The sequence below is a fragment of the Zasmidium cellare genome, assembly GCF_010093935.1.
Source record: "Zasmidium cellare ATCC 36951 unplaced genomic scaffold M409scaffold_1, whole genome shotgun sequence".
NCBI lineage: Eukaryota > Fungi > Ascomycota > Dothideomycetes > Mycosphaerellales > Mycosphaerellaceae > Zasmidium > Zasmidium cellare.
The window spans coordinates 318,838-343,599 of NW_022986945.1; the positions used below are offsets into that span (position 1 = coordinate 318,838).

At 53.9% G+C, this 24,762-nt stretch overlaps 9 protein-coding genes and 1 non-coding gene across 10 annotated transcripts; 4 read left to right on the forward strand and 6 right to left on the reverse strand.

Annotated features, from left to right (window-relative positions):
- Positions 1-134: 134 nt before the first annotated feature.
- M409DRAFT_15767 (uncharacterized protein) lies at positions 135-1,512 on the reverse strand (the record flags this gene model as incomplete). The annotated part of the gene is made up of 2 exons (XM_033803335.1): positions 135-1,295; positions 1,351-1,512. The coding sequence occupies 2 exons, from the start codon at positions 1,510-1,512 to the stop codon at positions 135-137; spliced, it is 1,323 nt and encodes a 440-aa protein (XP_033674375.1).
- A 200-nt stretch (positions 1,513-1,712) lies between these two features.
- On the reverse strand, positions 1,713-5,923 carry M409DRAFT_15768 (uncharacterized protein; the record flags this gene model as incomplete). The annotated part of the gene is made up of 3 exons (XM_033803336.1): positions 1,713-2,303; positions 2,356-4,807; positions 4,866-5,923. 3 exons carry the CDS (start codon positions 5,921-5,923, stop codon positions 1,713-1,715), a joined length of 4,101 nt encoding a protein of 1,366 aa, XP_033674376.1.
- A 569-nt stretch (positions 5,924-6,492) lies between these two features.
- M409DRAFT_61871 (uncharacterized protein) lies at positions 6,493-7,732 on the forward strand (the record flags this gene model as incomplete). Its single annotated transcript, XM_033814917.1, has 2 exons — positions 6,493-7,134; positions 7,190-7,732. 2 exons carry the CDS (start codon positions 6,493-6,495, stop codon positions 7,730-7,732), a joined length of 1,185 nt encoding a protein of 394 aa, XP_033674377.1.
- Positions 7,733-9,967: 2,235 nt separating this feature from the next.
- On the forward strand, positions 9,968-11,242 carry M409DRAFT_61872 (uncharacterized protein; the record flags this gene model as incomplete). Its single annotated transcript, XM_033814918.1, has 1 exon — positions 9,968-11,242. One exon carries the CDS (start codon positions 9,968-9,970, stop codon positions 11,240-11,242), a length of 1,275 nt encoding a protein of 424 aa, XP_033674378.1.
- Positions 11,243-11,691: 449 nt separating this feature from the next.
- Positions 11,692-13,923, reverse strand: M409DRAFT_61873 (uncharacterized protein; the record flags this gene model as incomplete). The annotated part of the gene is made up of 1 exon (XM_033814919.1): positions 11,692-13,923. The coding sequence occupies one exon, from the start codon at positions 13,921-13,923 to the stop codon at positions 11,692-11,694; it is 2,232 nt and encodes a 743-aa protein (XP_033674379.1).
- Positions 13,924-15,726: 1,803 nt separating this feature from the next.
- Positions 15,727-18,190, reverse strand: M409DRAFT_15772 (uncharacterized protein; the record flags this gene model as incomplete). The annotated part of the gene is made up of 10 exons (XM_033803337.1): positions 15,727-16,181; positions 16,252-16,475; positions 16,535-16,599; positions 16,808-17,090; positions 17,142-17,223; positions 17,273-17,380; positions 17,445-17,737; positions 17,790-17,827; positions 17,882-17,986; positions 18,035-18,190. 10 exons carry the CDS (start codon positions 18,188-18,190, stop codon positions 15,727-15,729), a joined length of 1,809 nt encoding a protein of 602 aa, XP_033674380.1.
- Positions 18,191-18,769: 579 nt separating this feature from the next.
- M409DRAFT_61875 (uncharacterized protein) lies at positions 18,770-20,198 on the forward strand (the record flags this gene model as incomplete). Its single annotated transcript, XM_033814920.1, has 3 exons — positions 18,770-19,128; positions 19,225-19,288; positions 19,338-20,198. The coding sequence occupies 3 exons, from the start codon at positions 18,770-18,772 to the stop codon at positions 20,196-20,198; spliced, it is 1,284 nt and encodes a 427-aa protein (XP_033674381.1).
- A 247-nt stretch (positions 20,199-20,445) lies between these two features.
- On the reverse strand, positions 20,446-21,855 carry M409DRAFT_48461 (uncharacterized protein; the record flags this gene model as incomplete). Its single annotated transcript, XM_033810948.1, has 1 exon — positions 20,446-21,855. One exon carries the CDS (start codon positions 21,853-21,855, stop codon positions 20,446-20,448), a length of 1,410 nt encoding a protein of 469 aa, XP_033674382.1.
- Positions 21,856-22,645: 790 nt separating this feature from the next.
- On the forward strand, positions 22,646-24,067 carry M409DRAFT_61877 (uncharacterized protein; the record flags this gene model as incomplete). The annotated part of the gene is made up of 1 exon (XM_033814921.1): positions 22,646-24,067. The coding sequence occupies one exon, from the start codon at positions 22,646-22,648 to the stop codon at positions 24,065-24,067; it is 1,422 nt and encodes a 473-aa protein (XP_033674383.1).
- A 365-nt stretch (positions 24,068-24,432) lies between these two features.
- On the reverse strand, positions 24,433-24,544 carry M409DRAFT_t4. The gene has a single exon. It is a non-coding gene; the product is annotated as a tRNA-Ala (tRNA).
- Between the last annotated feature and the right edge of the window lie 218 nt (positions 24,545-24,762).

The following is a 24,762-nucleotide window of genomic DNA, read 5'->3' on the forward strand; positions in this document are numbered from 1 at the left end:
TGCATTCAGTGGAGTCCATCGTCGGCGAGATTGGTCTGGATGTCGGACCGGAACACGCCTCTATCATTTCGACAAGCAAACAACACGCATAGCGAAGCGGCTCGACTTCTTTCACCTTACCATAACCAAGCAGCTTACAACTTCGCATGATCATACTGTATCTTCGTCCACTCCTCTTCCCCAATCTCCGCCAAATTCAACACCTTATAACTCCCACCCATCCGCCCCTGCACATCACTCCCATCCCTCCCCACCGCTGTCTCCGGCCTCCACCTCCAAACCTTCCTGAACCTCTCATCCATTCTCCCCTCCAAACAGTCCACAATATACTGTCCAATGACCGGAATGTGTTTGTACCCATGACCACTGCCTCCAACACCCAATATGAGACTTGGATAGTCTGGATGAGACGATATCAGAAAATCCCGATTGGGCGTGTCGGCGCACCAGCAGATCCGGGCAAAGCTGAAGGGGCGGGAGGCGAGGTGCGGCATCGTTTCGCGAAGGAAAAGCCTCACTCCCTTCTCGGACCGTAAGGGGATCTGATGTTTCGAGAATGGCGTGGACACGCTGTGGTCGGGGGTCGTCCAGTTGCAGTACCCAGGATGCTCATCACAGATTTTCAGTTCATGGGCATCTTCATCTGGTTCCATGAAGAAGCCCCGTTCGACGTTGAAGAGCACGGGGAGGTTCTTGTAGAGTTTTACTTCCTCTGGAGTCATCTTGATGTGAGCGAGCGTCCACGCTGTGGGGCGGAGTTGGTCTTTCATATCGAGCAGCTGGGGAGCATTCGCGCCCGCGCAGAGAATCGTTCGGTCTGCGCGATGTTCGATACCGTCTACAGTCCTCACTCCACGCACATCTCCATCTTCGAAGATCAGAGACGTGACCGCGCCTTGAGGGCTCCCCGTAACAAGCTTCACGCCCAACCGCTGTGCTTCCCTTGCGGCCGCTTCCAATGCCTTCCTCGCATGCACCCAGCCACAGCCCTCTTTCTTGAACCAGCCTTTCCAGCCTGGAAAATCACCCGTCAGAACGCCTTCTGGCATCGTCTTGCGAAAATCTTCTGCTGATTTCAGCTCAACGAAACCCTTCTCGGGCGTGGGCTGTTCCTCATCGTACAGGTCCTTAACATGTTTCTCCTGCGTCGCCGCAATCACATAACCTGTCTCGTGGTAGAACGGCTTGAACAACTCGTCTTCTTCCCACGCCGCGGTCGCTTCCTGGGAGACTCGGTCCCTGACATAGCTTTCGTCGACGCCACCGCCGGATGAGTCGTTGTCTGCCCAGCCTTTCTGGCGTAGATCTTAGCGAAATCTGAATCGAACATGGCTTTGATGAGAGACGTACTATTTTGTTAATGTCGTTACCTGCTGAAATGGCTGACGGTACTTCATATGGATCGAGAATGGTGACATTCTTGTATCCTCGTCTAGCGAGGTGAAGGGCTGTCGAAGCTCCCCAGGTCCCGCAACCGATGATCAGGATAGAAGACGATTTGAGATCAGCCATCTCGATCCGCAAGATCGCGAAGTGCAAATTATCGACGGGAAGTGGAAAGGCTGACATTGGTGAAGGAACGACAAAGTGATGTGAAGAATACGCAGGGATGATGAGCAGCCCCACAGTGGAGGCGCCGGAGCTATCGTGGGCATTGTGGACGATACTCTGAACTCATTACGGCATCTCCATTGTTGATATCTATCGAATCTCTACGCACTAGCCTCAGCCTCAGCCTGCCTACTCGCAACTGAGCCTCCCTTCCAACTCTGCTTCGGATCTTGCCTCCTCAGAGCCTCGCTCTTCTTCCCAACGGGGCCACATCCACCTCCACCAGGCGTCAACACCTTGATCCTCTCACCAGGCTGCATGGGGACGGAATTCTTCGCACCGAGCGAGATCTCTCGATACTCTTGAACTTCCTCTTTGTGTCCATTCGTGACGCCGTTCACACCATTCGTCTTGGCATCCGCGTCGCTGCCCTTCACCTTGGGCACTTTGCGGACCCAGATGTTCTTGCCGCAAGCTGCGTCTTCGCCTCCTGCCATGCCGTAGGGGTGGTATACTCTCCGCTCGCTGAGGATCGATACTTGGACTGGAATGCGGAACTCGATGTCTCGAACGACACCGTCACCTCCGTTGTGCTGTCCTTTACCGTGCGTGTCGGGGCGAAGGGAGAACTCTCTCAAGATGACTGGGTATCTCCGCTCGAAGACCTCGGAGTCTGTGATTCTTGTGTTGGTCATGTGGGTGTGCACTCCTGAAGTTCCGTCCCATGTTGAGCCAGCACCTGAACCACCGGCCTGTAAAACGTCAGCAATCAACACTCAGTTGAATGTAGGGAAATGAACGTACAATCGTCTCATAGTAGCCGAACCCCTTCTTCGCCTCCTGGCCAGTGACATTTCCACCAAAACCAAAGGTCAAGTTGTTGGTGTCACCTTGTGAAGCTGCACATGCTTGGAACGCTTTAAGGACGACGTCCGTGACCCTCTGGCTGGTAAGCACGTTTCCACCAACGACAGCAGCCGTTCCCGAAGGAGACAAGAACGATCCTGGCGGTATAATGACTTTCACTGGTTTAAGGCAGCCCTGGTTGAGAGGGATATCTTCGCTAATAAGGCATCGCAGGCAGTAGATGATCGCAGAGTATGTGACAGCTTCAGGAGCGTTCGTATTGGCGTAGACTTCAGGTCCAGTACCGGTGAAGTCAAAGACTGCCTGACCATTCTCGGCATCAATGGTGATTTTGAGCTGGATCGGGCTGCCATCGTCCATATAGTCAATCGCAGAGAGATCTTGGCCTTCGAACCGCTTCGAAACGTCCTTCAGCAGGTTCTTGACGCTTAGCTCAGCATTGTCCTGGATGTTGTGCATATAGAATTGCACAACTTCCTCGCCGTAGTCTTCGATCAAGGTTGAGATCAGATTGATACCTTTCTGGTTGGCAGCGATCTGTGCTTTGAGGTCGTTCACATTGTCGGCTAGACACCGTGTTCCACTGCAGCCAGGGTATTTTGCGGGTTCATCAAGCAACAGCTCTGTGATGCGCTCCTCGTTGAAGTGTCCCTCAGACACAAGCTTCTCGGTCTTGATGTGGGCTCCTTCTTGGTAGAGTTCTTTCGAATGTGGTGGCATTGATCCTGGCAAGATCCCGCCAATATCCGCGTGATGTGCTCGGGAAGCAACGTAGAAAACGATCTTGTCGCCACTGAAAGCTGGCGTGATGACTGTGATATCCGGAAGATGGGTTCCGCCGAACATCGGGTGGTTGGAGACGAGAACATCGCCCTTCTTTAGCTTGCCGCGCCAGATCTCGGACTGCTTCTTAACACAGGTCGACATGCTGCCCAAGTGGACAGGCAAGTGAGGCGCATTGGCAACCAGGCCACCCTCTGCATCAAAGAGCGCGCATGAGTAATCGAGCCGTTCCTTGACGTTCGTACTGACACTGGTCTTTTGCAAGGCACGACCCATTTGCTCGGCGATGGCCATGAATCGATGGGCGAAGATGGAGAGCATGATTGGATCAACTTCTTTGGTGGTGACTTTCTTGTCTTGGTTGTCAGTCTCGCCAATGTTGATGACCACATGTGTGTTGATAAGAAGAGCAGACGCTTCTGGTGTGACCACGATCGTTTGAGTGCCATCGGCAATGATTGCTGGGCCCTTGATGCGGTCGCCAACGTGCAAGTCCTCAAGCTTGTAGATGGCAGTATCGTAGCGGCCGCCTTCGAAGTAGACCTGTTTTCGTCCGTACACACGGTCGTCCTTACTCAGATCCTTGGGCTTGATCTCCTTCAGTTGCTGATCGACGGTCTTCTCCAGACCCTCGAATGTCTTTCCGATACCACGGGCTCGAACGTCGTCGATGATGATGTCTCGGTCGGGGAGCGTGAAGCCAAACTCTTGCTCGTGCTGTTTGACGAACGCCTTGCCAAAAGCCCAATCGTCGCCGTCGAATTCAGTCTTGGCTTCCTCTCGCGTTGGCTTCACTATCATGAGTGCTGATTCTGTGCCTCGATACCGCATGTTCAAGTATTCCTCGAAATGAATCTGGTCCTCTTCGAATCCTTGATCCTTCAATGTGGTTGTCGATTTCTTTTTCAGTTCCTCCATTTTGTTCTGCAAGTACTTCTTAACTTCAGGATCCTTGCCAGACCACACTTTAGATTCAGGTTCCTGTCTTTCATCCACGACATCTGCTAATGCCATACCGTATGCTGAGAGAACGGAAGAGTAGCGGTGGATGAGGATCTGGCTGATACCAAGCGCTTCCGCAATAGCAACAGCATGTTGACCACCCGCGCCGCCAAATGTGGCGAGTCGATGCTTGCTCGTATCGTGGCCCCTTGCCTCAGTCAGTGATCGAATAGGTCTCGTCATGGTCTCATTTGCGATCTTGATAAAACCATTTGCAACCTCGTCAATGCTCATGTCTTTGCCTTGCTCCTTGTTGATCTGGTCTGTGAGCTCCTTGAAGAGCTTCTCGCTCGCACTCTCGTCAAGGCCCTCGTCTTCATTCTTGCCGAAGATTTTGGGGAAGAAATTCGGTAGAAGTCGTCCAAGGAAGAGATTAGCATCCGTGATCGTTAATGGTCCTCCTTTACGGTAGCATGCTGGGCCTGGATGGGCGCCTGCGCTCTCTGGACCCACCACGAAAAGGCCGTTTCGGAAGAAAAGTCGCGAGCCACCTCCAGCTGCAACTGTGTTGATGTCTAGTTGTGGACTTTGGATCGTGACTCCAGCCGTCGTCGTCTCAAAGACATGGTCGTAACGACCACTGCCGTATCTTGATACGTCGGTGCTGTGGGATTGAATATGTTAGCAAAAACGAAGACAAACTCGATTGCCTTGTTACGCACCTGGTACCTCCCATATCGAAGCCGATGACTGGTATTTTGGTCGCTGGATCGTATGAGGTCAAGGCATATCCCACTACACCTCCAGCCGGGCCGGACAAGATTGCTCTCAGCCCAGAGAAAATGTCGACGTCCACCAGACCTCCGTCAGATTGCATGAACTCGCATCTTGCACCCTTGGCACCCTGCTCCTTTTTCACACTCTCAGTACCAAGCCCGCCTTCGAAGCCCTTTTGGAAGCCATCGATGTACTTGCGGATTGCAGGTGTCAGATACGCATCTGCGCATGCGGATGTTGCTCGTGGCACTAGTTTGATCATGGGCATGAGCTCGTGTGATAGCGAGACGTGCTCGAAGCCGATCTCTCGTGCAATCTTCCCCACCAACGCCTCGTGTCTGGGGTATGTATATCCGTGCATCAGACAGACTGCAACACTCCGCAGTCCAGAATCGTAGACCTCTTGGAGCTGCTTCTGTATTTGTTCTTCTTGTGGCCTTTGCAATATCCTCACTGCCTCTCCGCTCAGACCCTTGACAAGTTCTGCCTCCTCGCCTGCCTCTTCGATAGATTTAGCCTCAGTTGCATGTCGCTCTGGATCTTCAGCATAATCCTCCAGTGTCACTCTTTCGTCGATCTCAACAACTTTCTTGTAAAGCACCTCCGGTTTCCGTATGGCCAGATCGAAGATGTTCGGCCGACTCTGGTTGCCAATCTCCAAACAGTCCTTGAACCCCTTTGTGACAACCATAGCGATATCCTCTCCTTTTCTTTCTAACAGGGCATTTGTGGCCACTGTTGTACCCATTCGTATGCTCTCAATCTTGCTGGTGTCCAAGGGCTCACCACGAGGTATCTCTTTGCCTTCGAATTTCGAGAGTAATCGTCGGATACCTTCGAGAGGGGCGTCTTCGTAGTTCTGTGGATCGACTGAGAGGAGCTTTATCAAGACGTCGTCCTCCATCTTGCCTGTGCCCGGGTTGCCAACACAGTCTGTGAAAGTCCCGCCTCGATCGATGGCAATGCGGATGCCGCGGCCGGTGGTGCCATTGGTGGTCGCCATGGTGAGTGAGGCAACTCTGGAAGAGATTGTGAGAAAAGAAGGTAGATATCTCAGAGGAGGGGAGGAGCTATGAGACAACAATGAAAGAACCCGTCACCATGCAACGAGGACTTATCTTCTTATATGGACGAAGACAATGTGGATAGCCCGAGGACACCAGTGCTTGGTAGCATGGATATAGATAGGAATTATTCATCGAAAGCTATCACGAGCTGCGATTAATCGGACAGACAATGGTATAGTCATTGTCATTGGAGGTCATGTGTCGGAAAAGCTCCTTGACGCCGACCGGCCAAAGTTGAACTCGCCGAGTGGGGCCAGAGACCTCACGCCCTTCCGACAACAACAACAACGAAGTCCCAACCGCCCAAATGCATGGCGTACCCATGAAACGAGTTGTTCGTGAAAACATCTTTTGCTAAACCTTTGGAGGCATCTGTATCCCTAAAGGCAAGTGGGTAGGTTGCAGGTTGTTCTTATCAAGAGTTTCGTATCCCCTCGATCAGTTTCTCCTTCTGTTCCCCTCTCACCACGTTCACTTAGCAGCTCACAAAACCAGCCTTTTCAGCATGTCTTCGTACAAGATCCGCTACCTGGAGACCGGAGAGGAGCAAGAGCGACCATGGATGCTTGTCAACGAGCACGAAAAATCTTCCTGGAATGTGGCTAGCCAAACGGATCCTGCAATCGAGCCTTTCCATCAGACATTGCCTGACTACAACGAAACCAAGCTACATGCATTGCCAGCAGTTGCTTCACAACTTGGACTTTCTCATGTCTTCATCAAAGACGAGTCTACCCGGTTTGGACTGCCGGCTTTCAAAATCCTCGGAGCGAGCTGGGCTATCCATAAAGCTATCTGCCAACGCCTAGATATCCCTGTAGCTTCAGCATTAGACGACGTGCGGAAGTCTTTGTCCACGGCTCAGTCATCTGGCAACGCGATTCGACTCGTGACTTGCTCAGAGGGCAATTGGGGAAGGGCGACTGCTCGAATGGCGAAGATACTTAGCATACCTGCGACTATTTATGTTCCCGGTTTCATGAGTGAATATACGCAGAACTTGCTGCGTGGGGAAGGTGCAGATGTCAAAGTTCTGAAAGATGGCTCGTACGATGATTCTATCTCGGCTACCAGGCACGACGCTGAAACGACTGGGGCGTTGATGGTCATGGACACAAGCTGGGAGGGCTACCAAGACGTGCCACAGGTGAGCCACTGAGTATGATGTTTGATAAATCGTGTACTAATGCTATCGAACCAAGTGGGTCACCCAAGGCTACAGCACAATGCTGACAGAGACCGACCGGCAAGTCGACTCACTCACCGGTGGACTGAAGCCGAACACGCTCTTTGTATCCGTAGGTGTTGGCTCCTGGGCTCATTCAGTCGTTGCACATTACAAAGCAGCAGACGCTACCAATCGCATCATCAGCGTAGAACCGGACAGTGCTGCCTCGCTCAAAGAGTCGTTGCACGTGGACAAGCTGACGTCGATTCAAACTGGCGAGACAATCATGGCTGGCATGAACTGTGGCACTCCCAGCCTTATCGCCTGGCCTGTCCTCAGAGATGGAGTTCGCGCCGCGGTCACCGTGACAGATTCTGAGGCTCACAAGGATGTGGAATATTTGAAGAAGCAAGGCGTCAATGCTGGGCCTTGTGGAGCGGCGACACTTGCAGCGTTGAGGAAATATGCAGATACTCTGGATGCACAGGAACGGGCGAATATGATTGTTGTGTTGTTCAGTACTGAGGGATGGAGACAGTACAAAGTTCCAACCGTCAGTATGTCTTCAACATCATGAATGATCCTGCTAATCAGGGGACGCAGTGATTGCGAAGACAACCCGTGCCACGTCCTCCGCCGGAAGCCGCAACAAGGCGAGGCAAGTGATTTCGGGGGTAAACAACAAGAACTATCGCAGCCAGTCGCACATACCTCACATGATCTTGCCACATCTATTCTCCGTCTCTCTGATCTGACCACATGCATCGTACAAACATCATTTCCTTCACAGCATACCAACATACACACATTGAATACATTCATTGCCCACACCACTATCGCTTCCAATCAATCATTCCGAAACATCGCAAACACATCGCCGTCAGACACAGCTCTGGTCGAAATGTCTCTTCCCGGACCTTCTGCCGAACAAGTGGACAAGATCCTCTGCTTCATCGACGACACATACTTCGCTGAGGACTTTCAACTTCGACCCCAGCCCTACGTCCAAAATCTACTCGAACCCGAAAGAGATGCATTCCTCACGCAGAGAGGCGGTGTCGACCAGCAAGTCGAGAAAGCAAAGTGGACTGTAGTCTTTGCACCAGAACCCCGTTACACGGTCATTCTGCTCCATGAGCGTGGCGATTTCCCTCAGAGTCTTGCGAAGCGATTCTTCAAGACTCGGATTGGCTGGGATCTGCGGGAACACTGTCCCAGGTAAGTGTTGCCAATAGCTAGCTGACAACATGGTCATGCCCAGTTTCTAACGTCCCTTCAGCATCAAATGGGTTTTCCCCAAAGCCCCGGCGTCGCTATATCAATTCGGTAGACCTCCCATGTGGTTTCCGGATCCCAAGTCGTCAGAGTATCGGCATGCAGTCGAGTACAGTAAGTTTGGAGAATGAGCCCCCAAATGTATAACCCACAGAAATTGTGACTGACAATATGACGTCTCGACAGGCGCTGCCTATCTGAACTACATCGTCGAGCAGGAGGCTGCAATGCTAGACCGCGGCACCGGCAGAGTTTTTCTCGGCGGCGTGCAACAAGGCGCTGCCATAGCGATCTACTCGCTCCTCAAACAACGAACTCCTCTCGGTGGACTGGTCTGTGTAGGTGGCTGGCTTGATCCTAACCTGATTCCCGAGATTACCAGCATTGTACCTCATCCGGGCCGTGGGTTGGAGACGCCGGTGTACTGGCTCCACGACAGACTGGACCCAGTCGTATCCGTCAATGAAGCACATCGAACGGTCGGAGCTTTGCGCCAGCGTGGGGTGAATGTTAGTTACATCGAAGCGTTCGCCGGCAGGATCCGAGTCTTGAGAAATCGCCAACTTTTCCATGCGAGCCCAGTGGCGACGCAAATCATCAGGACTCTCAGCGGATTGCACAAGATCGAGATGCCGAGCAGCAGTCAGAAAGATGGTGGTCTCGCGCACGGGCAAGAGCTGCGTTCTCGATATGAAAACAGACGCAGGCCCAGTCGCTTGTGTTCGAATCACTCGGCCCCTTTTGGCGAACTACCTCGTCCGGGAGTTATCGACTACTCTTTGGGACGTGTGCCATTGGATATGGCGGGCACAGCGAATTCGAATCACCCAAATCCTCACCAAATTTGGGGGCGACCGGCGCCAGATGCCTAAGGCCGCGTCTCCAGAACATGCGGCAAGCTGCGGGAAGCTCTTCGGGGATATGGAATCGTGCAAGAGGATGCAGAACTTGATTCTGTGGTTAGCACAAAGCAGAAAGAAAAGCCATGGACTTGTGATGTTGGTCCAAGCGTCAGTGTGAAGTGAATGACCCGGTAAACGGCAGGCCGAGCCATCCTTGGCTGTCCAAGCTCACGGCCGTGCACAAGGGCTCAACCACACTTCATCTCATGTGCCGGCTGAAGCAGACGTTGCCTCCAGACCTTCCCCAAAGCACACGACGTCCGTTCCCCAACCTCCCGCGTACACCAGCCATTCGCTTTCTCGTATAACAGTCGTACCGGCTACCAACGTCAAGTCTCGCTTGGTTCCAATTCCCCGCAGACGCCTACACGCGATCGTCAGGTCGAGCTTCCCCATGGCGTTAGGAAAGCCTGCGAGCTTGAACGCCTCGGCGAACCGTCAGGCGTTGCCAATGACCTCACTTGCCCCGTCTGGAAGGCGTTGCATCCGGCGCGAGCATTGATCTTTTGTCGTGCGGAACGCCTGGCGACGGCGTGCGTGGACGGCGAGTTCGTTCAAAAGGCCATGTCTCGCCGCGTGTGAGGTCTCTTCTTTCGCTATTCCTACTTCCCTGCTGGCAGCGAATCGACGTCAATATGAAGGTCTCCAGTCTCGTCTCCGTTGCTTCTCTCGCAGCATTGAGCGCAGCGCATTCGCATAATAAGATCACTGCGTTGCTGCGTTTGCCCAACCACTCCTCCGTCGACGTTACGCCGCCGAGTCAAGATCCGTGGTATACAGCACCGGCTGGCTTCGAGCATGCGGCACCGGGAACGATCTTGCGGATCCGTCCCGCGAGAGGAAACTTGACTACGATCCAGGCGAACTCGAGCGCGGCGTACAATATTCTCTACCGAACGACCAATAGTCGATACTTGCCAGACTGGGCTGTCACGACGCTTTTCGTGCCGAACAACACAGTCTTCAACAGCAACGACAAGCTGCTCTCGTACCAGATTCCGTACGACTCTGCAGACGTTGACGCGAGTCCTTCATACTCGCTGTACAGTGCTGGAATCGGAGACATCACATCCTCCCTCGGCAAGGGCTGGTTCGTGAACGTGCCAGACTACGAAGGCCCTACCGCCAGCTTCACCGCAGGCGTGGTATCCGGCCACTCCACACTCGACTCGATCCGCGCCGTTCTGTCCTCTGGCTTCGGTCTCGCACCGAATGGAACAAAGTACGCAATGTGGGGATACTCCGGCGGAGCACTCGCGAGCGAATGGGCAGCCGAATTGCAAAACCAATACGCACCCGAGTTGACCTTCGCAGGCGCAGCCCTCGGCGGTCTGACACCCAACGTGACGAGCGTGCTGGCCTCCGTAACAGGCAGCATCGAAGCCGGCCTCATCCCTGCCGGTATTCTCGGTCTCGCAAGCCAGTACCCAGAACTGATGCAATGGCTCGGTGACAACCTGAACATGGAGGGCCAATACAACGCCTCCGAGTTCCTCGAGGCGAAGAACCAGACCCTGGTAGAAGCCATCGGTGCCTTCGTGGGCCAGGACATAACCAAATACTTCAAGAATGGCGTCGCCAGCCTCTACGAACGTGTGCCCCAGTACGTGATCAACAGAGATGGCCAGATGGGATACCACGGCGTCCCGCAGATGCCTGTCTTCGCGTACAAGGCCATCATGGACGAAGTCAGCCCCGTCAACGACACCGACAAGTTAGTCGATCGGTACTGCACCGTCGGAGCCACGATTCGCTACGATAGGAACACTGTAGGATCGCACACGACCGAGTCGTCGAATGGTGGTCCGAGGGCCGTGCAGTGGCTGGAGAGCGTCTTCAGTGGGAAGTACAACGTCACCGGATGCCAGATCCAGACCGTGACGGTGAACGTCTCGGCGAGTGCGGTGTAAAGGATTAGACGCTGCGACGGATTGTGACGGCTGAGAAAAGCAAAGATTTTTGTTGACGATGATGATCATGACTCCCTTGGAGAAACGATGAAATCTATGAAAAGACAGAGTATCATGTATATATGTATGACTTTTGGATGTAATCATGAAGAAAAAGACCTTTTGGTGACGAGCTTGCATATACGGGTGAACAAGAAAGATGAGGAAGGGGTGGAGTAAATCGAGAAGTGATGAACGATTGTCATTGCTTCATCCATCATAAGATCGTGAGGATATCTAACAGCCTATAAAACTCCTAAACTCCCCCAACCCTTAAATCACCCGGAAAACAAATTTGAAGAAGATCAATAAGTCCTCAAAGACACCAACCCAAGATCTAACTCTTCTCCGAGAGAAATCCGCCAGCCATCCCAAACAACAGCGCGCTCAACCACCCTAGAAGCCGGTCCTCACATCACACTCGTAACGCTCCTCAACACCGCCTTGCCCATCAACTCCTCAATCCCCATCGGACTCTCCGGCGGCGTCGGCAGTTCCTCCACAGGCTTATAATAGCACGAAAAGACCGTTTCGACCTTCTTCTTCTGCGCCGTGCCAATATAATACTGCGAGGAGATTGAGCCGCGTTTCTCGCCATGTTGCGGAGGGGGAGGGGCCATAGCCTTCATCTCCTCGCGGAGTCGGGCGAGGAGTTGGATCTCCGCTTGCCGCTGGAAGTACGCGACGGAGTCAAAGTCGTCGGATTCCTCCTCGTCGAAGCGCGTGTCGTCGAAGGTGCGGCGGTGGATGGCGAAGCGGAGGGGCGTTTTGGAGGCTTTGACTTTGCGGACGAAGTCGAAGCGGCGGGTGTGGTAGCGGGCGGAGCGGGCGGACCAGAAGTCGAGCGACATCTCGGCGAGTTCGTTGGCGCGGGCGCGGGCGATGGCCGCCGGGGAGATGTCGATGTTGTGTTTCCAGGTGCCTTGTTTGAGGATGCCGGGCGTGAGGAGGAAGGCGACGTGCGTGCGGATGTAGTCTTCGAGCACGGTGCCGGTGCCCGGGAAGACGTAGTCGACGAGGCCGATGGATTGCGCTTGGAGGGGGCTTAGGGGGGTCATGGAGGTGAGGATGTGTTTGGCGTTTTCCTCGCCGCAGCGGCCGTAGTAGGAGAGCGTGTGGTATTCGGAGCCGTAGAGGCCGACGCCGCGGTAGGCTGGGTTGAGGACGACAGAGGAGCCGGCGACGACCACGTCGCAGGCGGTGGCGAGAGCGACGCCTCCTGCCGCTGCGTTGCCCCGGATGGCGGCGATGGTGACGATGTTGCTCGCGGGGAATTCTTGCAGGAGGTACTGCACAACGTCGTCGATGCGATTGATGTTAAGCCAGGACTCATGAGATGGGTCAGCGGCTGCTTCGATGACATTGAGGGCGATGCCGTTGCTGAAGTACGCGCCGCCCATGAGGACGACGGCTTGGACAGGGCTTTGAGGGGTAGACTCGGAGAGGATGTAGTCCATGGCAGAGATGAGGTGGGAGCATTGGTCGGTAGCTATGGCGCCGTTATAGAAGTCAAAGTAGAGGTATGCGGTCTTGTTGGACTTGTCGTCGATTTCGAAGTCGACCCAGACTTCTTGAAAGGTCTTCCATGCGGACACGGTCCAGCCGGTGGATGATGGCCATTCGAATGCTTGGACGTCTTGTGCGGTGAGCAAGCCGAGCTCGACGAGGCCGGAGACAGCAGGGACCTTTGGCCAGAGCGCCTTGTCGTTCTTGATCTTTGGACGACGGACGTGGCTGATCCAGACACCCTTGCCGTCGCAGGTAGAGACACAAACAGCGTTCTTGCGGAAGCCGAGGACCTTGGTGGGAAGTTGACCGACAGTGACGGGAAGGCGGCCTTCGACGTTGTCTTCAACAACACCACCGTAGACATAGAGGTTAGGTCCAAACGTCTTCGACATGGCGCCAGGCTGAGAATCACCACATCGAATTCGTCGCGATACTTGCTGAGCAGTGTGTCTTGAAAGATCAAAGTCCCGCTGATTAGCCTTGAGCAGTGGCCGGTGATGAAGCTTTCCTCCCAGGAACTTGGTGTTGTCGCTGACAGAGAGGACGGCATAGCTAGGGTCGCACTTGATCGTTGGCAAGTAAGGGCCAGTCATCGACCGAGCAGCGGCTTGGATCCTAGCAATCGCAGCGATGGTAGCATTGACAGCCGACTGCGTGATGCCCGTACGGTAGAGCTCAGACTTGGTGAGGCTAGGCTGATCGATATCAATCTCGAACTGCTCGAAAGCCCAGACAGGACCAGCGTCGAACTCCTCAATCGCCTGAAGGACCGTAATCCCCCAATGCGACCGTCCAGGACGAGCTTCCTCCCGATCCAACTTCTTCAGCAACTCATTAGAATCGTCGACAGTCCCGTCATCGCCCAGCAGGACCCAGTCGAGAGCGCTCGGGCCAACATCGCCAGGTGGGCCGGGGTGGATGATCAGAGTGAGGTATTGCTCGTAGATGGCCTTGGGAACGAGTGTCGTAAGGAACGGGCAGATAACGAGGTCGGGTCCGAAGAGAGCGACGGCAGATATCATCAGGTCGTCTGACAGCGCATACTCGATGGAAACCTCGTGGGAGCGCGAGAGGGCGAGGTAAAGGCGCTGGGAGAGGGAGTTGTGTGCGGTGCACAGGAAGAGGATCTTCATTGTTGCTGTTGTTGTCGTGCAAGTAAGGCAGTGATTGGTGTGAATTGAACTGACAAAAGAGTGGATGTGGTATGGCTGTCGACCCCTCTGACTGTCAGTTGAAAGTGAAGGACGGAGATCAAAAGACCACAAGGCAGGAACGGCGGGTCGTTCATATACACAAACTTCGAGGCGGCGTCCTACATGTGATTCGAGGCGACGCGCTCTCGTGCAACGCTCCATCGCCTGTGAGCATCCGCGCGAAGAGGGAAAGAGGGAGACATACGAAGCGAGCACGGCATCGAATGGCAACACGACTTTCAAACGCCCAGCTGGCGTTTCGTGGCCCAGGAAGCCTCGAGATCCCGCGGGAAGGTGGTGTCTACATGTCGCAACACAGCGCAGGTGGCCTCTTTGGGCAATCGATCACCGAGTTCGAGGCTGATGGCCTTGTCTTCCACCGCCACGCACCTCGTGCTGTAGTCCCATCCATCTGTCCCGGCAGTGGTGATCTGGGCTTCGGCTTGCATGGGACGACTGAGGTCTTTCTGGTCTTACGGCGCTGTGACGCCGGGGCTTGCAGGTTTAGCGGCGGTATACCAGTCGATGGCAGTTTTGTCGAAAGCTACGGGGAACTGTACGATCGAGATCGATGTCCAGCTGTCCATGTCTCGTGCCCGGGTATTATTCACACTGGACATGAACGTGTGTCTTGTTGCACATTTCGAACGTCTTCCATCGAAGTCGAATACCATCCACGTGGTCGCAAAAAGTGTAACTTTGACATCCAGATCACAGGCTGTGGTCGCGGCCGTCCCAACTTGGAAAGAACAGGAAATGCCAAGACTCTCACATGTGCCAGAGACCAATCGCCAGTCCATGCTTATCACGACGTCCGCCTCAAGCTCCGCTAGCTCTCAGCCCTGCTCCTGGAGTTTCATGCAGTAATCCTCGCAGCGCGGATCGCCCGTAGTCTGCTGGTCGCACGTGGCAAGTGGTGTAGTCCTAGGGCATGCAAAGGTGTATCTTTTGTGGCTTGCAAGCCACCCCAAAAGCCATCGAGCTGTCCCGGACGCCGCGTTTCCAGTACCGGGTTTCTTTTTCAACTGACAGCCGCCTCAAGCTGCTTTTGGGGGAAGTGAATGAACTGCCACGTGCTCGGCTATGCGTGTTGTGTGGACTATAAGATAGTCTGTCAAGCCATTCTGACGTCTGGACGCCATCGCTCGCGAGTCAATGCTGTTCTGGCGTGGAGCTTATTCCGAGGGCACTGTGCGGGTTAGCAGAACAGAACAAAGAAAATATGGCAAAACCACTTGACGAGGCTAGCCCGTAGTGCAACAGACACAGCAGGTCAAGTCGGTGCTGCCGGGGTTAGCATTTTCTCTCGATTGTACTCAGTGCGACAGCGAGTTCGCAATCGCGGTATCTCGAGCTGATGAGCCTGGAAGCTTCTCACGTTCGTTTTGCCAAGGTCGATAGAGCTGTCGGATGGCCGCCACCGCCATGACTGCCTGCTCGTGGTGTAACTTACGCTGTGATGATTGAAGAAAGCCTGGCGGTGCTTCTGCGCAGCCAATCACTCTGCAGCTCCCCGTCGGCAGTCCGCAGTGCGACTGAGAAACGATATCGCATTCAGCCAGCCGCATGAACCCACTGTTTGACGTCGCTTGATGTCGACCACGAAATGTCAGTTTCAGCACTCCATCTCAGGCGCCGTCTCTATCGTTCGTAGTACTCGCTCTAGTGCGCAGGTCGCCTTGCTCCGCGGCAGAAAGAACTCGCTCGACAAATCCTCCAGCTGTACATCTCTCTTCACAATTCCTAAAGATCCCACCACCGCTCATGAAGATCCCTCAGATCGTTCGCAGAGTCAAGTCTAAGGTAGGATGTCAAGTCACTACCGGCGTCATATTCCTTCTTCGTTGTGCCGTTGCCAAAGTAAGCAAAGCGATTCTCCGGTCGATCGTAGGTGTACTCGAAATCTTCCCATCTCGGATTCCTGCGGACGTGATTGACATGCGAGCCGCTCCCGGGCCAGTGTCCATGGATTTTCGCACCCGGTCTTCGACCGTTCGACCACGAGCTGCATTTCAGGCTGAGGTTCGTACGCGGGAAGAACGAGTCACAATACTCCACGAATTCGTCCGTTGCTGACTTTTGCGGCGTCATGGTGCGTATTCGTTCAGACGACATCTTGCGAAGCATTTTGGCGATGTACGTGACCTGTGTCTCAACAGCATGCGGTACTGTGCCGGATGGCCCAGCGGGATTTGGTCCTGCATCGATCATAGAGTCAGCGGAACAGTCACTTTCAACCTAGATCTCACGATTCGTGGGGATCAATACCGAGCAGGAAGGCGATGTTGGGGAAGTGCGGAGCGCAAAGACCAAGGTACGAGTATGGCCAGCCGAATTTGCCGTCATGCTTCCAGTCAACGGACAGGTCGTAACCGTCGCCGGATTGAACTGGGAAGGGTGGTGCATAGTCGACATTGGCTCCCGTCGAGCAGATGATGGCGTCAACATTACGATGTACTCCGTCCACTGTTACAATGCCGTCTGCGGTGAACCTGGGCGCCGAATCAGTTCTCGTGAACGGCTGTAGAAAAGGCTTGGATGTGGTGCCTACCGTTCTATAGGGGTCTGTATGAACGTCAGATTGGGGGCGGTCAAAGCCTCGAGGTATCCTGGACCCTATGCACCCATGAATTAGCAATCATTTATAGAGTTCCTCATCGTTACGCTCAAAGTGAGACTCCTGGAACCGTCATCCCTGTCCACTGAGAAGCGACTAAGCGCCCCATTGGAAGCCCAGTTGCATGGTCAGGTTGCGAACGATGGGAATGTATCCGTGTTCCACTCAGAGCGGAAAGAAGGGTCAAGGGTCAGCGGCTCATCTCACCGGTGTAAGGCGTCTGCAGTGCGGCGGAAAATCCGGAATCAAATTCTCCAACAACTCCTCCCGTGAAACAAGTCTCTTTCGCATCATTTCGATGAAGTTCTTCGTGGCGTTCTGACTAGTCTCCGACCCAATGAGTTGGGCATCGAAGCCACGAAAAAAATTGTCTTCTAGTTCCTTCCGGTAACGCAAGTAAGCGCTCGGGTCTTTGAATGATGCGAGTTCCTCGGGCGAGAACAGCATCGGCGTGTCCTGGCGATCTTTGACCGCTGGGTTGAACCTAACACTGGTCAGTTCTTAGTAAGAGGACAGAGGCGTCAGAGTGACGGTGTCTTACGATCCTGCTATCCATGTCTTGTTGCGAGCGTAGTGGTCGACATGGCTAGCGACCTTTTGAAGCGCGGTAGTGACTTGAATGCCTTCAAAGTGTCAGTCTCGCGAAGACCGATCACAGAGTCATCCTCTTACCAGAAGCACCGTTCCCGATAGTGGCAATCCGCTTGCCTTTCGGATCGAACTTCGGATCCCAGTTCGAAGAGTGGCGGATATGCCCCTTGAACTCGTCGATTCCCGGGTCTGTCCACGAGGGCCTAGATCAGCACTCATGCCTCTCGTGTACTACTCATGCCTGCGCACTTACAGTCTGGCAGCTTCCAATCATTGAAGTGACCGATGGCGGTGATAACGAAGTCGAATTGTTCGTCGGTTCGATTGCCACTTTTAAGGTCTTCGGTCTCGATTCGCCACTTGGCCTCGCTCTCATTCCAGAAGCTACCTAGAACCTTCGTGTTGAATCGGATCTTGTCGTAGACGTTGTACTTCCTGGCGACAGACTTCCAGTAAGCCAGGATCTCGGGACCTTGGGCGTACTGCTCGCTCCATTGCGTGTTGGGTGAGAACGTGGCTTGATAGACATGGGCTGGAATGTCGCATCTGGAAGCACTGTCAGTGTGTAACACGGAGATGCCGGTTGGACATTGCTGACCGAACGCCTGGATAGATATTCTCGTGCCAGGTTCCGCCCTAGACATATCAGTATGACATTTTGCCTCATCGAGACAATACAAAGCGTCTTACAACGTCAGAGTTCTTCTCTAATATTGTCAAGTCGATTCCAGGTACTTTGGCGGGCAGTAAAGCGCCTGCAGTAATGCCAGCCAGTCCTGCGCCAATGACCGCGATCTAGACTTGTCAGCCTTATTCGATGGAGCAAGGCCCAAGGCTACACACCTTCAACTTCTTCACCTCATCAATAGGATGCTCGCTGATCTTGAAGTCTGTAGGATGGGGATAGACCCAGTCGCCGTCCGTCGATACAAAGACGCCTCGAGCAACGTCCTCTGTATTGCCCCCAACGGCCGTAGTTACTTCTTCAATTGAGCCCATTGTAACTGCTGATATCCGAAGAGTGGCGAAGTCTTATCGATGAGACTGTTGTTGCAGGATCCGGCGAGACCAGAAGTGTATAAATCGTCCAAACTCAAACCAGCAGCAAGATCAAGTTGTCAAAAACAGTTGAGCCTCAACCCAACCAGCATTACCCCAAAGCGACATTGCATTGGGAACGTGATATCTGCCAATGGCCACATCCCCATATGTCGTCCTTCGCACGTGCTTGGGGTGTCGTGACGGTCGGTCCAACTGCCGCATTGCCGATTGCTTGAATTACGCCATTACTGGCCCGCTTTGCAACATGGCTGGGGAGCTCGCCGCGGATTACAAACTGCGAGAGCTGCTCACTGCTGCTGGCCGACGAGCCGTCAACTGCCTTGGCTGTCGAAACGATGCAGTGTGTTTCGTCCATCCGGTGGATCTGACAGCTCGTGCGCCATCGGAGACAAGAGTTGTGTGGCAGGTCCGGCGATAGGCCAAGTGGATTGCAAAGCACGGCCTAGGTAGATAGCAGCGTGAGTTTGCGAGCTTGAACAACACTGTTGTTCTTCTCTTCAGCCCAGTATTTGCAAGATGAGTGTCGCAGTGCAGCGGCCTCCATCGTCGTTAGCAGGAGCCTTTTATGACGACGAGGACGGCGGCGTGATCAAGAACGTCGACTGGGGGACTGCCACTCCGATCAACAGCATCCATGAAGTTGAGATCGTCGACCATGACTTCGGCACGGCTATAACGAAACGAGGCACAAAGCGCAAGTCGTTGCAGGCCGCCGCCGAAGAGATCCCAAAGCATCAGAGTATATTGCAACTGCGAGAGTTACGCCAGCGGTTTGCGGTGGTGGAAAGCCATCCTGTTCCAGAGATTAGAAATCCAGAGGAGCTGGTGGTGAAGATTCAGGCAATTGGCTTGAACCCTGTAGACTGGAAATCAGTGTAAGTGAAACCATTACCACGTTCAGCACTTCCAAGCTGATAACCATACGGAGATTTTGGCTTCGGCATTCCTGAGCTCCCATACATCGCTGGTAGAGACTTTGCAGGCGTAGTAGTGAAGGCACCCGAAGATAACAGTGATGTCGAGATAGGTGATATCGTGCGTACCTTGGCCAACACTGTATAGGTGCGAAGCTGATTGTCTGTAGATCCTCTGTCCCTCGACAGACTACAGAGACCTAAGAAAAGCCGCATATCAGCAGTACGCCATCGCCTCAAGTTTCAATGTCTGCAAACTGCCGAAACATATATCAACATCGCAAGGGGCATCGCTAGGTGTAGCGTACGTCGCTGCCACGCTAGCTCTGGGTGTATGCCTTGGACTGCAGTTACCCTCGATTGGAGATTTGGAAGGACCAGATATACTCGAGCTTGTAAGACGGACACCGCTTGGACGCATACCTCGAGACGTCGTACCCGAATGCATCGCCATCGACGATAAAGAACGGCCCTCATCCGGAGACTGGATAGTAATCTGGGGCGGCTCCTCAACCAGCGCACTTTTCTTATCTCAAATCGCTCGTCTCGCAGGGCTGAAGGTCATCCTGGTCCTTGATTGCGCGAAGCATGGAAACCGGGTGCAGGACACCAGCGGGTGCATCTGCATAGACAGCCATGACTCGGAGCGTGCCTCTCGCGTGATACGAGGCATCGCTGGAGATGACCTGCGATATGGCATCGACACAGCCGGGAAGGACACTGCCGCAAGTCTGGCCAAGACTTTGAAGCAAGAGAAGGGAGGTCGATCCCACCTTGTTGGGCTGGCGGCCCTGCCGAAGGAGAGGCTCGATGGCGTGGTCTACCATAACGTACCCGTGAAGCTCTTCCACGAGGTCCCAGATATTGGACGCGCGATCATGGCGTGGCTGGAACAAGCCTTGATTTCGCAGACCTTGGAGCTGCCTCGAGTTGATGAGGTCGCCGGCGGCTTGGGAGGTATTAACGCAGCACTGGATCAGATGCGGGTAGGGAAAGTTTCTGGCCGCCGTCTGGTGGTGCCGTTGTCATGATTTCGGTTTCATCTGCATTTGGGATGGTACTTTCTTTGAGATACGATACTGATAGACGCATTGTGAAGCGTTTGGGCGATGGTGATGATGGTTTCGATCCAGGAGTTGAAGAAAAGTGTCACGCGAAATTGAAGTCAACATGGTCTGTGCTTCGTCCATCAAACCTTCCCAGTCCTCTTTCAATCTGCTGTTCATCAACACCAACAACACGATATATCTTTCATCATCACATTTAATCCATTCCCAACTATGACTGCAGCTTTCTATATTTCAGTGCCGTATGGCCCTCTCTCGCCCTCGGGCCCTTCCCATCCTGCAAGAAATTCTCCCTCATCGTCGACCCAGCGTAGTCCTGCTGCAGAACACCGCGCTTCTTCAACTCCGGCCACAGATACTTGATCAGATCATCAAAGGTGCCCGGCGTGGTCGCATACGAGATATTGAAGCCATCAATCTGTGCCTCATCGATCCATTTCTGGAGCGTATTGGCGACAGTTTCAGGACTGCCCACGGCTCTTTCATGCGCTCCGGATATGGCCAGTTGCTGCAAGATGTGCTTCTTAGTCCATTTCTGGTCCTTCAATCCCGGCACGGTCGCTGTCCAATTGTTGATCATGGACTGGACTGCTGGTGGGCCGGTAAACTTGAAGTCTTCGTCATCCGTGAACGTGGAGAGATCTGTACCGCTCCAGCCTCCGAACAGCGATGCGCCGCCTTCGAGATCGGCGTATTGTAGAAGGTCTTGGAACTTGGCTTGCGCTTTCTCGTCCGTCTCGTCGACGACGATGAAGATACCTGCGATGAATTTGACGCTGTCCTCTGGTCGACCATGAGCTTTCAGCGAAGCCCTCATATCTTCGACAATCGCTCTCGTCTTTTCTGGAATCAAGCCTGGCAAGAACATCGCCTCAGCGTGCTTCGTAGCGAATTCTTTCCCGGCTTTGGATGCACCAGCCTGGAGCAAGAATGGCGTCCGCTGTGGGGTTGGTCCAACAAGATTCGGTCCCCTGCTCTTGAAGTATTTGCCAGCATGGTCGATGTGGTGTACTTTCTCTGGGTTCGTCCAAACGCCAGTCTTCTTGTTCGCTTCAATCGCGTCGTCCTCCCAGCTACCTTCAAGCAGCTTGTACACGACCTCCATGAACTCATCCGCGATCTTATACCGCTCATCGTGCTCGATGGTCTGTTCCAAGCCAAACGACTTGGCCGCGCTCTCGAGATACGACGTCACGATGTTCCAGCCGACTCGACCGTTTGTAATCTGATCAAGAGAGGAGTACCTCCTGGCGAGGGTATAGGGATGCTCGTACGACGTCGATGCTGTGATTCCGAAAGACAGCTTCTTGGTCGCATGCGCCATTGCCGAGATGATCAACGATACATCCAGGATAGGAATCTGAGCGCCAGAGGAGAGAGCCGGTCCATTGCCCTTGTACACATCGTATATGCCGAGAACGTCTGCGAAAAAGATGCCGTGGAATTTCGCCTCGTCTAACTTCTTCGCCAGCTCGACCCAGTGCTCAAGTGTCTGGGGTCCCTGATCAGGATGTCGCCAAAGTCCTGGTGCCAGATGGCCTGGAGCCGTCATGGCAAAAGCGTTCATGATCCATGGCTTCTTGGCCGTGCCATTGACACCGTTCTGCTGCGACGAAGCCATGTTGTCTGATATTCGATACCAAACGATTTTACATTCCAAAAAGTCACAGAGCCGCAGCAGATGTTGGAGGGGTCCTAGCTACTGTGCAGGCGCTGACACCATCCAGGTACCGTCAAACGCCTATCCACCGCAGTGGGACTACAGCAATGGCGTTATTTCACGTGTCAATCCTACACTCGCCTGACCTGCTCGCAACGTCAATCGTTGAGGATTCGATTCCCCAATGATGGGCGAAGTGGTATGGAGAGCTCGCTGAACGAGTGGGGGTGGTTCGAAGCACGCCTTGGAGGCTAGTAGGCACGTAAGACGAAACCGACGAGCCGAAAACGACAGTCCATCGATCATGAACACCGCCAAGAAGGACAACGTAAAGTCGCTGGAACAAGCATCGATACAATATGAAACGCATGGCGTCCACATGGCTCTCGCATGTAAGTAACGCTTTCGTCGAAAGTATCCAGGACGCCGGAGCCGACGAAAGTGCCAACGATATGGAAGGGAACCTTTCCGTGAGCCACAAGATTGGCTGTGGCGATATCCCACTCAACGATTGCGTGCGACATACCAAGATTTCGGGTGCAGCGTCTTTCACAATCCTTCGCAGAAACTCGTCGTCGCCAACTGCCGGTGTCTGCATGTGCATCGCGGACTCGAAACCTTCTTTGATCAAGTAGCGCCGTCCGTCAAGGCACAAGCGCATGAGTGCATGTAGATCTCATCTTATCTTCCTGTGAGTCTTTTCTTCCTTCTACACTTCCTTCGTTCTCGATCTGGCAGAAAAGCAAGAACAATGGCGGAAGAGAAGCAGTTCACCACCTCGCCCGAGGTCAGCATCGCGGCCTCCGAACACCCTCCTGCACCACAAGAAAAGCCCAACATCAAAGTCAAATGGTACCGATCGACCTTCTACAACGCCCTCATCCTGGGGATTTGCAATTTCTGCGCGCCAGGAATCTGGGGAGCGATGAACAGCCTGGGAGGAGGTGGACAGCAAGACCCATGGCTCGTTAACGCAGCCAACGCCATGACCTTCTGCTTGATGGTCGTAACCTGCGCTTTATCCGGGATCTTTGTGAAATATCTCGGAATCAGATGGACGCTCGTTCTCGGCGCGGCGGGATACTGTCTCTACGCAGCAGGCCTGTACTGCAACAACCGCTACGGCTCCTCCTGGTTCGTCCTCTTCGGCGCCGCATGCTGCGGTCTCGGCGCAGGGCTCTTCTGGATGGCCGAAGCAGCCATTGCCCTCTCCTACCCGGAACCCAAGAACCAAGGCCGCTTCCTGGGCTTCTGGCTCTCCTTCCGCGTCCTAGGCCAAATCCTCGGCGGCGCCGTCAATCTCGGCCTGAACATCAACCGCAACGAAGCCGGCTCCGTCTCCTACTCCGTCTTCCAAGTCTTCATTGCGCTCCAAGCCGCCGCGCCCTTCGCGGGTCTCCTCCTCACCGCCCCCGCCAAAGTCCAACGCACTGACGGCGTCACGGTGAAATGCGGCATCCCCCGCGACGAGTCCTCCCTGAAAGAACTCGCCAACACGGGCAAACTCTTCCTCTCCAAATCCTTCCTCCTCATCGTGCCCCTCATCGCCCAATCCGTCTTCTCCGAAGCCGTCTACTTCACTTTCCAAGGCCTCTGGTTCTCCGTGCGCGCCCGCGCGCTGGGCTCCTTCCTCTCGGGCATCGTGGCCATTATCGGCGGCAATATCCTGGGCGTCTTTCTCGATAACGAGAAACTCGCCGCGCGGCTGCGTAGTCGTTGGTCGTTCTGGATCATCATCACCCTGCAAGGCGCCTGGTGGATCTGGGGCACCATCATCGTGACCGAGTACCGCCGCACGAAACCCACCTACGACTGGGTCGACGCGGGTTTCGGACGAGGCTTCGCGTGGTTCCTGTTCATGGTCATGTCTTTCCAGCTCAATTACATGTACCTCTACTTCGTCGTCGGCAGCCTCGCGAAGAACGAAGCGGAGATCATCCGGTACGCTGGCTTGCTGCGCGGGACGGAGAGTGCGTCCCAGGCGGTCTCGTATGGTCTGACGAGTGTCTCGGTTATGGGTCAGGTGGGCGCGGTGTATTTGAATTTTGGGCTTTGGGCGCTTTCGATCGTTCCGGCGTGGTTTGTTGTGAGGGAGATTGGGGTTACGAGGGGGAAGATTATTGATCAGAAGCCGGAGTCTGTGGAGGAGGAGGTTGTGAGGGAGGTAGAGTAAAATCTCAATGTGTGGGTTTAGTCGAAGATATAGAGAGCTTGCCTTTCGAACAATGATTGTTAGCCTTGAGCGCCTGTCCTGCGAGCCATTGGTCACTATGTCAGCTCCTTTATGATTTCTGGAAGATATTGCAAAAGGAAGAGGCGACTTTTTACCTCCCTTGTCCTTCCATCGGAATTCCTCGCACACCCCCCCAAAAAACATTCACCCTCACATCAGCCCACCATCTCCTCTCCCTCCACTCTGCCACTTATCCCTTAAAAGAGAACTACAATAACAATGAGAGGAGGCAGAATCCGCGCCGCTCACCACCCCCATTGTAGTGTTATATCCGCTCAAGCAAAAGAGAAAGAATAAAAAAAAATTGGACTAGCCCGGAGTCGAACCGGGAACCTTCTCCATCTCAGCAGCGTCAATTGCAGAAAAGCAATTAAACGGCAATGCTAAGAAGATGTCATACCGCTAGACCACAAGCCCCGAAATTAGGAAGACCCGAACCCAGGTATTAGCTGCGATCGGGATGTGGAGACGATATTCTTGTGTGATTATATAGCTTTGCGGAAAAGTGGATATATGCCAAGACGTGGAAGCTGGGCCGTTGGTAAGGATCAAGAAAGTGTTGGTGAGAGATGTTGGAGATGGGCTAGGGATATACGATTGACGGAATATGATGATTTGGAATTTGGGGGTATTGG